This window comes from Crocodylus porosus, unplaced genomic scaffold, assembly GCF_001723895.1.
Source record: "Crocodylus porosus isolate Cpor-Errol unplaced genomic scaffold, CroPor_comp1, whole genome shotgun sequence".
Classification (NCBI taxonomy): domain Eukaryota; kingdom Metazoa; phylum Chordata; order Crocodylia; family Crocodylidae; genus Crocodylus; species Crocodylus porosus.
Window position 1 is genome coordinate 28,214,558 of NW_017728906.1, and position 12,867 is coordinate 28,227,424.

The 12,867-nt window shown below is 39.0% G+C and overlaps 1 protein-coding gene across 2 annotated transcripts in view; it reads left to right on the forward strand.

Moving 5' to 3' along the window:
- Nucleotides 1-12,867, forward strand: part of NCAM2 (neural cell adhesion molecule 2) — a 529,363-nt gene that overhangs the window by 463,520 nt on the left and 52,976 nt on the right. For both annotated transcript variants that reach the window (XM_019528766.1, XM_019528767.1), the window contains exon 15: nt 9,824-10,004. In XM_019528766.1, the coding sequence (XP_019384311.1) occupies nt 9,824-10,004 (181 nt within the window). The remainder of the gene's footprint in view (nt 1-9,823; nt 10,005-12,867) is intronic.

Consider the following 12,867-nt stretch of genomic DNA (forward strand, 5'->3'; position numbering starts at 1 on the left):
GGCACCCAGTACTGAACACAGTACTCCAACTGCGGCCTGACCAAAGCCGCGTAGAGGGGGAGTATCACCTCTCTGGACCAGCTTCAGATGCACCTTTGGATGCATGACAAGATATGGCTGGCCTTGCTGGCTGCTGTCTGGCATTGGAAGCTCATGTTCATCTTGGAGTCGATAATGACTCCAAGATCCCTTTCCACTTCTGTGCTTTCAAGGAGGGAACTCCCCAGCCTGTATGTATGCTGTGGATTCCTTCTCCCAAGGTGCAGCACCCTGCACTTGTCGACGTTGAACCCCATCCTATTCTCATCTGCCCATTTTTGTAGTCTGAATAAATCTTGTTGCAGCCTCTCTCTCCCTTCAAGTGTGTCCACCTCACCCCACATCTTAGTATCATCAGCAAACTTGGACAGTGTGCTTTCCACCCCCTCATCCAAGTCACTGATGAAGATGTTAAACAGTGCGGGCCTGAGGACTGAGCTCTGGGGGACCCCACTACTCAGATCTCGCCAGATTGAGTACAACCCGTCCACCATTACTCTCTGGGTGCGCCCCATCAGCCAATTTTTTACCCATCCAACTGTGCAGGCATCGATGCCTACAGTCACTTATTTTATTGATGAAGATGGGGTGAGAGACAGTGTCAAAGGCCTTCTTAAAGTCTAGAAAGACTACATCCATGGCGACACCATCACCCAAGGATTTAGTTACCTGGTCATAAAAGGCAATCAGGTTGCTCAGGCAGGAACTACCTGTGATGAACCCATGCTGATTGCCCCTGAGCATGATCTCCCCTGCTGCCTCCCACAGATGTGCTCCTTGATGATTCTCTCCAAGATCTTCCTGAGCACCGAGGTGAGGCTTACAGGTCTTGTGTCCTCCTTCCTCCCTTTCTTGAAAATTGGGACCACATTAGCCAGTGTCCAATCTGCTGGCACCTGGCCAGATGACCACGAATGCTCATACAGCCAGGCCAAGGGCTCTGTGATGACCCCTGCCAGCTCCCTCAACAAGTTTTTCTGCTCCATTCTTGATTCCATAGCAATTTAGAATAGGGATAAAATATTTCATAATTTTCATAGGTTTCATAGACATTAGGGCTGGAAGGGACCTCAGAAGGTCATCGAGTCCAGCCCCCTGCCCCAGGGGCAGAGAGTCAGCAGGGGTCATAGGATCCCAACATATTAATGTAGCTAACTTTATTTGGAGTGTATCCCAGTGTCTGACAATAGCAGAAATGATATTCTAACCAATGCAAATGACTACTAAAAATATTCAACGAGAAAATGTTTTAATCACTCTATAGAAAGCACCTGCCTACCTGCAGATGTCTAAAACAAAATGGTAGTAAAAGTGTTGCTAGCTTCTTTCTCCTCTCTCTTCGCCTCCATAATTATATCTGGTGAAACTATTACAGAGTTGGTTTTCATCTTTCCTATCTTGACATGTCACAACATGATGTTATCATGTTGAGTTTTTGCATTGGTTGAACTTTGGTTCGAAGCTCGGCTAGGTTTCTCTCTCTTAACTTCTTCCTCTCTTTTTCACCTGTCCCCCATCTTAATTCTTTAAATATGGGGCTTTTAAAAAGACCCAGTTCAGTGTTTATTTTCTTCTGCTCTAGGGTCTCTTCCCTGTTGCACTGGTTTTGATTTGACCTCTCAGTTTTTCACTATACAGTTTTAGATAGATAGACAGAGATAGAGGCACAAGAAATGATGCTTCCAGAACTCTTACCATTGTCAGTTCCAACTCCAAGATTTCCCCTTTGCATATTACAGAAATTATACAATTAGAATTATAAAGGAACTCTATCATATACTAAATCTATTTTTGTGTGATCCTGGGTTTTGTTATTTGAAGTGATATGTTTACCAAAAAGAGAAATGTTTTAAATGCAGCATATTTCTTTTTACAAACTTGATACAGGAAGCCTGCAGTTAAAAGATAACCACTCTGTCTCATGTGTTTTATTTTGTTATCTTTAAACACTGTGCTCCAGACTTTAGGCAGTTTTTTTTCCAAGTGCTTAAGGACCTTGAGTTCAATGGTAGTTATTCCCCTAAATATTTTTGAGGGTATGGGGCTTATAAACCTAAAAGTATTTTTATACTTGAGATTGTACAACAGTGTAAAGATGCCTGAACTAAGTTTCAGTCAGCTAATTTGGGTATCTATCTACTGCATAGTTTCCTATTGAGTGTATTATTAAGATTCATGAGAAACAACACATTCTCAGATGGAACATATTTAGCATTAAACTGTCACACAAGGTGGCTCCTTCCTAGGAGAGAGAAATTAGATTGTATGAAGTTCCATTCTATTGCAGCTCCTATTTAAAGCCTCTCAGGGTAACTTACCCAATTGAGTGAAGAATTCCCTTTGAAAGAAGTGGGGATAAAACTCAACTGATAAGTTACAACACTTTAGGTTTTGCTTCTCCTTGTCCATTCCACTGTGGTTACTAGAGACAGCCAGTGTCCCCTACCCTCTAGGTGCAGTAGTGGCCACATACCATGTGAGGTATCCTAGGAAAGCTGCAGGTTGGTCCTTACCTAACCTGGTGTAATATGCATCAGTATACAAAATTATTGTAAATTATTTGATGGTTTATGACCTTTAGGACCATAATTGCCTAGGTCACACATAAACATGAGAGTTACCCTTTGAAATTACTTTGACATCACAACAGTGAACAGAGCAACACCTATATATTTTTTTTTTAATCTGGGCCATAGGTAGTGGGGTTTGCAGAAGAACCTAGGTACCTAAGTGAATGGGAGTTACGTACCTAGACAGTTAAAATCCTACTAGGTTCTATCTGCATGCTTAAGCACCCAACTGCCTATCCAATCTGGCCCTTAGCCACTTTTGAAAATGTTAGCTTTTTGCCCTTTTATCTGTCTGTCAACACGTTATACTTCTTTAAGGGACATGGATTTATAAGAACAAGTCTCATAACATGTAGAAGTACTGGAACTGGGCATTTAGATTCCATAAGCAACTTTGAAAATCTCATCCATGATACTGCTCAGTGATCATGCATGAGACATCTGCAGTCTCCTATAAGAGGTACTTCAGCACTGCACAAAGAAAGCAAACAGTCTCAGGCTGTGGTCCAAATTGTAATGCGTGAAGATTTACATTGCTTGATGAAACTGTTAATAGCAGTCCTGATGGAAGAGTTGTATTTTGAAAGGAAAAGAAATTAGATTGTGAACTCTGGCTTCAAAGGAGCTTCTGGCCTTGCATGTGTTTGTAAAGTGCTTTATTTACATGAAACATTCTATAAATTATAAATATTAAGTATAATGAAAGAACAGCCTAATAAGGTAAGATATTTTACTTTACCTTAGGTCTATTTTTCTGCCCTTGAATACCAAATTAAAGGGCCTAAACAGAAACAGGAATATTTGTTGACACTGTTGGTGTTATTTCTTTCCCCTTCTACTTTAGCATTTGAAATTACCCTAGGAGTGTTTCTCAAAATAAAATACTGTCTTGAAATTACAGATACAATATCAGCTAAATTGTAGGAAATTTCAGCTGTTTTTTCTACATGTTCTGGTAAAGTGCCACTAATAGACTGAATGCAAGGAAAAAACAAGTTCAAGGAAAAATGAGGCAGGAGAGCTTGTGGGTTTCCCATAGATCTTGCTATTCTGACCTTTCTTTGAGTCTAAATTCTTCTACTTTTTAATTGGCAGTGTACTGCTAGATCTTTCACCATCATGTATCTTTGCGTTGTGCCTCTAATCACTTTTTTTCCCTGTCAGTCTATCCACCACCTTCCAGTTGAATTAAAATTTCAATATAGCTTCTTTGGCTAGATATAATTTATATTCTCTCAGCTGTTTCCTATTCTCTCTCTGCCACCACCTAATCATGTCCTCTTAGATCTACCAGATCTTCACTTAGTAAGATGTTTCTTCTAGATATATTAAACTAACTGCTAAGACTGTAACTTCAGACAATCTCCCAAATCTCATGTTTATCCCTGCCGCCAAATCTAATCCTTCAAGTTAACCTCAAAATTTGTTCAATTCTCATATCTTGGAAGAAAAGATGTAAAGCTACCCATCATCACCTCTGAAACATTAATTGTATCTGACAACATTCTATCTCTTCCTTTGTTTAAATTCATAGTGATATCCTCAGAAGGCTCAGTTGACTACAGTAATTTTTTTCATTTATAATTCTTTTCACCAAATTCAAGTTGCCCAACGGTGAAAAGCTTAGCAGTTCATTCAAGGGCAAACTAAAGAATGCTAGGCCACTAACAGTCTTTAGAACAATTATCTGATGGCTTATCTATCCCAGAATTCAAGAGAGAATCTCATTCTGATCCTTTACCATTTATATGAAAGAAATTATCTTCTTGCTGGGATAGTGAATATCAGGGATAATTCCTTTGAATGTCTTTGGGATTGTATGTTCACCAGCCAGAGAGGAGATTTAGAAATCATGTGCCCAATACTCTTGCTATACACAATCATTTTCCATATAACTTTTTATCTATATCCCAAGAATGCTTTACATACCTTCCTTCCTAACAATTTATAGTTCTGTTCTGTTTCTACTTATAGCAGTCTAGAATTGCCTATTGCATTCTTTTTAATTTTAATCCAAAATCCATTTCTTAACTCTTGTCCATGATTCCAAAAATGTACCTAATTTTTCAGTATACACATGGACAGACATACACACACCACGCATGCATACATGCATGCAGGAGCACATACACATACGCACACAATCTGTTAATGGACTCTTCAGATTTTCTTATGCTAATGTATTCTTACTGAAATTTTGCTATCCTATTCTCTCCAGTCCTCCCAGACCATACCAGTCTATGTAACTTTAAAATATAGGATTTTAAAATACTGGTATTCCTAACTTAATGTGAGTTTATTTGCTTGTACACATTGTCATCAAATGTTCATCACTCTATTATTTTTACATCAGTGTTAAAATATGTCGAGATGTTAATAACAAGCAGTATAAATATCAGAAGTTTTGCTCAGTAGAATAACAGGCAGTTGCTATAGAAGTCATTAATTGGGGAGTAATAATGCTTTACCATTTTAATTATGAAATTTCCAAAACAGAAGGCATTGATTTCTTTTTATTTTGGTAAACAAGTTAAATTCTAACTTTCCCTATTTGTACCGCTTGTGAACTATTATCAGCATCCTGTTACCTTTTCATTGTGCTGTAAATGCTAAAGGTAGCCACTTTCACGTTGAGTCAAGTGCTTCCTGAAAACTTCCTTAAATATATTTAAAGCACACCTAAGGTGAACTCCTGTCAGTACCAATGCTTGTGTAGAAACCAGCAGGCAGAATTTTAAAAAAGGCAATGTCAGTATAGGTGCAGTATCACATTGCAATGCTGAGGGCAACTAAAACTGTCAAATGTATTGCAGAATTTACATAAAGGGGTTCATGCAACTTGTACTATTTTCTACAGAAAGCAGACTAAAAGGGAAAACATCCATACCCAAGTGGTAAGATTAGGCCAAAAACTACTTAAGTGCAGATGGTGTTTCTATTAGCACATGTCACTGAGCAGTACGCTGCTACAAAAAAACAACCAAAGCCACAAGTGTCCAGGAAAGTATTGGGTTGTCACAAACATGCCATCTTCCTCTGCAACCATAGAGGATCTTCAGGAAACAGTATCCTGACACAGATAAGTTTATGGGGCATTGGTTTAGGTGGCATGGATAGTAGGGATGTGCAAAGTTTTGGTCACTGATTGGATTCGGAGGATATTCAGCCCAATTCAATGGCCAAATCTCTGAATCAAATTAGGAGACCCATTAATCTCTCTGAATTGACTCTGAAGCCTCCAAATCAATTTAGAGAGATTCGGAGAAATTCGATAATTTGGCCATAGACACAGCTTTATATGTTTTTTCTAAGTACCTTGAGGTACCAGGTGCAGCTTGTGAATGCTGAGATGGTGGGGCAGATGGAGCATCCCATGGGAACATGGAGGGTTTCCCCACGCGCTCCATGGTGGAGCACAAGGGGAAATACCACACCCCCTTGCTTGGCAACTGGTGCCTCCTGGACCTGGGGGGGCAGGGTCCCCCCACAGCTGATCACTGAGCTGGGGGGGCATGGGGGAACCCCCTGCAGTCCCATGGGATGCTCCATCTGCCCTACCATCTCAGCATTTACGAGCCATGGTACAGCATTCACGAGCCATGGTACATAGCCATGATACGAGCCTTGAATACTTCAGGGTACATAGAAAAAACATATAAAGCTGTGTCTATGGCCGAATTGCTGATTCTCTGGATCAGAACCGAATCTTCAGATTCAGCCAAATTGAATCAGGATAGCGATCCAAGTCAGCAAATCAAATCACTGTTCCCCAAATTGGACCGAAACCGAATTGAATACTGCCTTCTTTGCACACCCGTAATGGATAGGATTTGTGCCTTAGCTGTTGTGTTTATCCATTTGGAAATAGATTTCCTGCACTGTAGGTTGTGTCTCATAGAGCAATAACAGACTTTTAGTCAAAAGGCAGTACCTACATTTTCAGATACCTTTTTAAAAAATAGATATGGAAATATAATGTTCTGTAATCCCTGTAACATTACAGTATAATCACCAGAATAACTTTATAGGACATACAAAAAGTTAAGCATGCTAAGATTGCAAAACCAGGCACTCTGAAGTTATGAAATGCCAGAATTAAGACAGCATATGCAACCTTATTTTGGCCACATTGTGCATATGTCTTATGATAAAAACTTAATTGAATCAACACATGGGTAAACAAACATAGAACCCCTGTCACAGTTCATGCACATAATTGCCCTGGGGACAAATCAGGCTTGTGTAATGAGGGAAATTGATGTCTTGTTTGGCACTATCATGTTTGTTTTAGAAGTTAGTACTTGTGGCAGCTATTCAGCATAGTGAACAAGACTATGAATTGCAGGAAAAAATAAATTTGTCTCATGGTTAAAGCAGCTGAAAGTTTCCCCAAGTTATTTGAAGTCATCCCTGTCTCTGCCTCACAGTTCCAATACGATACTTAGCAAGTTGCTTAAAGCAATTTATTTATTTATTTTTTAAAGAGTACCTCACTTGAGACTCTGAGGGTCTGATTTGCAGAAGACCTGAATACTCAAAGCTTCAATTAAGGCTTCAGGAGAGATAAAATTCCACATAATCCTGATTTCCTAACTTTTGAGTGTTGGCTTTTAACCTCAACTTTTTTAGCCTAATTAATTGTGTATAATTTACAAAAAGAAACCCCAAACATAAGAATAGTATTGATTCCATCATGATTTATTGAAAGGATTCAGATCTTGAAATCTATAGTAGAGACCTGTAACACTTCAACTGACAAAATAACTGAAAAAATTATTGTTATGATAGTTTCTGTGGACCAGCTAGTAGAAAGGATTGTATGCATATGTTACTAGTGGTGTAGGTTGTAGACATGTTGATCTAAGGACATAGGCAGACAAGGCTCTTGGGGTGAATCTGATATCTTTTATTAGACCAACTTAAATAGTTGGAAAAAATGTTAAGCAAACTTTCAGGTTTAAAAACCCTTCATCAAGCTGAGGAAGTCTCTGCAGCTCTTTGTGGATGGAACGGTATGTGCTCTTTCCATCCAGGAAGAGCACACAGCACTCACCATTCCATCCAGGAAGAGCACACACCAACTGCAAAGACTTCCTCAGCCTGATGAAGGGTTTTTAAACCTGAAAGCTTGCTTAATTTTTTATTCCCCCAACTATTTAAGTTGGTCTAATAAAAGATGTCAGATTCACCCAAAGAACCTTGTCTGCCTATGTTACTAATACATTTCAGAGATATTTTGTAGCATCAGAAATGTTGGGGTTATTCTAGTGTTTGGTGATGAGTGTGCTGTTATGGTCATAAACCCTTCTTTTTTTTCCTTAACAAGCCTGCCCCCTGTTTACAATGACCCAATCCTATCTCTCTTCTACCTTCTTTGCTTTCTCATCCTAGTCTCTTCAAGTCATTCCTACTCTCTACTTCAAGACTCCCTGGTCTTTCCTGTACACTACATTATGGTCCTGGTCTCTCACTCTAGATTCCCATTATACTCTTTTCCCAAACTCTTGCCCCCACTTGTCATATTCTCTCTGCTTCCCACACTGTTCATCTGATCCTAGTTCTCCCATACAACCATTTTTTCCAGTCCCAACCTCTAGATACAGCTAATCCAAGTCCCTTTCCTCACTGCCTATTTTGTTGGTCCTTGTTAGATCAGTTGTAAGTAACTGAAAAATAAGGTGTTATACAGAAAGTACTGTGACATATTAACCATCAGTGGAATTACCACTGTCATTTATATTTATGTCATTATAGTGTACTTTTTTCTTTTACAGTTTTACTTCTTTACCTTAAGGTGTCAACAGAATATTTTTATATATCCCTCTTCTCAACATCATGCCTAACAGTTTGTTTTTCCTGTTTTCACTGATGAGGGTCTTACAAACCCATTTAATTTAAATAAAAAAGAAGTCTAGTTTGTATAACAGTTATAGAAAGTGGTCTGGGACTTCTGGGCACCATGGCAATAAAATTTTTTAAAAATAATACATTATGTTACTGTAGAGTCTCTGTGCTAAGGTAATTTATTGCAAAATATTTGAATTAGGAATGAAAGGGCTCCTCTACATGTCCAGGTAAAAGTGCCATGGGATCTAACACAATTGCACCTCCTGCAGTGCCATACCTACATGACAGGAGGTGTGCTTGTGGGGTTAAGCATCAGATCCTATTGCTGGTTCAGGGGGAGCCCATGATTGCCATCCTGGGCTCCCCCTGCACTGGCAAATAGCAAGGTCCCACAGTTGCAAGTACCACAGCTCGCAGGACTCTGGGTTCTCAGCCCCACTGAATGAGTCCCATAGTTGACGGGACTCTCAGCCCTGGCAGCTGTGGGGCACCCCCATGGCTGGGAGACTGCAGCTGCTGCAGTGTTCCAGCCAGAGGGGCACAAGCTACATGTACAAATTAAAGCCGGATAGAAACCAGGTTTAAAGTTATTACACATTTTCCAGCAATAATTTTATAGTTGGTTGTACCTTTTTAAGGGGCCATAGTAAATTTGCATGTGTAGCCACTCTAAATTATTTGCATAATTAACCAAGTAATTGCATAATAGTTGTAATGGGTGGTGGGGAGGGTCTAAGAAATACACCGCTTGAAAGGTTATGTAATCTAAAGCATGTTGTGTATGAGTTTGTGATACATAATCAGTTTAAGTGGTATACATCTTCCATCCATGTAAATAAAAGGCTATCAAATTACCCAATATTGTATAAAGTTCTGCATACAGACTAAGGACAGAATATGATTAATAGTTATTTTAAGCACTTATTTATAACTGTTATGTGCATGTGTTACATTCATAAACTAGTCATCTTTGTTTTTAATGGGAAGTTTCTTTAAAAGAATTTTGATAAGCCAAATCATTGAAACTTAAGTGCTGGAAAGTGTTGCTTATTCTTACAAGAACGTACAACTCATGATTCTTCTGTTCTTTGTGGTGGTCATTTTAACTTGCATGAAATCAAATTTGGGCCAGAATTTCCAAACTTGGATACCCCTAAATCCATTTTTAGAGACTTGAATATAATTGGCCACATTTTTAGAAGAACTAAGCACCCATATCTTCCATTGAAGTTTGTTGGGCATGCAAGCTGAAAACCTTTGAAAATTAAATCTTATATTTGGGTTTAATTTAGGGTATCTGAGATTTTTAATATCTCCTTTAGTACACCAGTTTGTAAGAATCTAAACTAATATTGCCATCTTTACAGAAAGACAAGGAAGACCAGTGGCTAGAAAAAAAAGTGCAGGGTAGTAGAGACCACATCATCTTAGAACATCTTCAGTGGACCATGGGTTATGAAGTGCAAATTACTGCTGCTAATAGACTCGGTTATTCTGAACCAACATTGTATGAATTCAGCATGCCACCAAAACCCAACATTATTACAGGTAAGTTAATTTTAAATGTTTCCTAATACTGCTTGGTTTTTTGCTTATAATGTTTAATGTATGTGTACATTGGTTCTGAATACAGTCTCCAAACTGAAATTTATCATTTGAAGTCCTTTCTAACTGCTAAACCTTGAGACCCCATATTCTTTGTCATTAGGAAAATTGAATTTATAAACTCTAAACTGCAGTTCTTTTCCTTCCACTGTTCCTGCTAGTGATGTTGTCCTTCATAATTACAAATAAGAGATACTGATGTTGTTTAAAATATATCTACTGTTCTTTTGAGAATGTATTTAATTTTTATGTTATCTTTTGTGCAATTGCTCACATGTTGGGGCTAGGGTTTCAAACTAAGTCAGTTGGACTATCCAGGCATGTTAAGTGTGTCTGTCAGAAAGTTACCATATTTACTTATTTACTACATACACCTTTTCCCCAAAACTGGCCTTCTAAAGTTGGGAGGGGGGCGGGGGTTTGTATTAATCAGGGAAGTTGAATTTTCTGCCCCGAATAGAAGTATGGAGGTGCTCTAAGATGTATGTTGCTTCTTTTACTTCTCTATCCTCCAGCAGCTTCATGGAGGAAGGGACAAAGTCCATCAAGGACAGATCCAGTCGGGTTGTAATGGTGCAGTTGCACCCTAGTTTGATTCATGCACCATCCTGTAAAGGGGGTGGGGAGGAAATGAGTTGAAGATGAGGCTGTGTCCCTGCTCTGGCTAGCCACTCAAGAACAATCTTTTTCTCTTCATTCTGCTTTCCCAGAAGCTAGGTGCTTGTTTTATCTGGAAGCATGTGGATGCAAGAAAATATGATTAATTTGCAGACTTGCTAGCTTTTGAGATCAAGGTCATAAGTAGGGTTCTGTTGATCTAATCTTATCAGTTCCAATTCATTTATAATTTATGCAGTGTTGTTGATGCGCTTAAGTGCTGGCATGAGTTTTTTAATGCAAATACATTGCAATTTCTTATTAGTGGTTTTTCATTATCAACATCTAAAGGGTTAAAATTAATCAGCAGTGGGTGGGAGCATCTACATGTGCAATTAATGCAAAGGAGTAAACTCTGGAGCTTATTGCTCTGGAGTTCATTGATCCCGGGTGTGCTCTTTACACATGCACCTAGGACTGCATCATGTTGAGCCGGGTCAGAGCAGTCCCAGCTGGTATGGGGCTCCAGGGGCCAGCCTGCCAGCCTGGCCCAGCTCTGTGTGCTGTGAAAGGTCTAGCTGGGGCATGAGGGTGCTTCAGTGTTGAGCTAGCCAGAAGGTAGCCCTCACACTGAAGTACCCTCGTGCCCCAGCCAGGCCCTCCAGCATTAATACGTTGTGCAGCAGAGTGAAAAACTCTGCAACAGGATAGTACTTGTATTTACAAGTACTGTCCTGCTGCAGAATCTATTTGTTTACTCCACCCTAATGCCCTGCATGTTTAGATGCCAAGATGTTTACTGAGGGGCTAATTAGTCTACTCTGCAATAAAAGTCCCATGTAGTCTAACTGAATGTTTGCGTAATGAACCTTGCACAGCTTATCAAGCCCATGTGGCAGTTTGGTGCACCAGGCTAAACCGATTATTAAATCCGAGAGTGAACTTTACTCAGTGCAAGTGGTTTCAGGTATTTTCTGATGTGTTGTAGCTAAGATGAAAATTAATTTTAGAACTATGAATTTCAATAACAAGATTTATAGCCCAGATTTTGAAGCAGGGTCTTTGATAATAAACTCAAAATAAAATAAATGACAGAAATATTTACATTTAAAAAGCAGGTGTTAAAACTTTCCAATATCTAAGTTGCATACATTTTTTAAAATATGCTATATATATTGCATTTAAATTTCACTTTGCCAAATATAGATCACAGCAAATGCAAAAAAAAGATAAAAGCAATAATGTATCAACACCTGTGTCTAAAATTAAGTTTTAATGTATGACCAGCACTGGTTGCAGTACTGGTATGGAGTTAAGTTCAAATGACTTACTGACTTGAGGCAGGCAAGGTTTTTTGAGTAGATGTTATATCTTTTATTAAACCAAATGAGTAGTTGGAAAAAAGTTCTTAGCAAGCTTTCAGGCACAGTCAACCTTCTTCAGGCATAGGGAGTCTTTGCTGGTCTGAGACTCCAAAGAATGAGAGAAGCTAAAAGTGTAGCAGGATGTCAGTGAATAGGTAGAAATTAGATGGACAAAAAGTAAGGCAGAGAAGTGGGGGAGAAAGTGCGGAGGGAAGGGAGACATTACAGTGACAAAATACAAGGTAGAAAAGAGGCTGTCTCTGAAAAAGGGAATAGTAGGAGATTAGGAAAACGGGAATGAGAGAACCTAAAAGTGTGACAGGATGTCAGTGAAAATATAAACAGGTAGAAGTTAAAAAAACAAAAGGTAAAGCAGGAAAGGAAGAGGGGAGAAACCGGAGGGAGGTGGGGGAGAGGCCAAAGGGAAAACAGGCAATAATACAAAGTGAAAAAAGACACAACAATGAGGAAGGAAATATATGGAAATCACAAAGACAAAGGGCAGAAAAGTAGGGGAGGAGAGGGGAGAAAAGGTGGAGGAAAAGAAGAATGTAAGAGGTCAGGTCAGGCAGGTACCTGGTTAATCAGATGTCTGGCAGGTTGTAATATGTCATAAATCCAGTGTCTATACTGAGTCCATTATTTTTTGTATCCAGTAGATTTATGAAATGGAGTTTGTAGGCTCATCTATGAACGGTGTTTTGTAAGTTCCCTTTGAGAATTAGGCTACAACCAAAAACCCAGTTACTCACTTGAGCGATCACAGGAAGTATTTCAATGATTGATTGATTATTTTTTCTCTATTGTTTGATTTCCATGTAGAAGAAGTCCACTTACTGAATTAT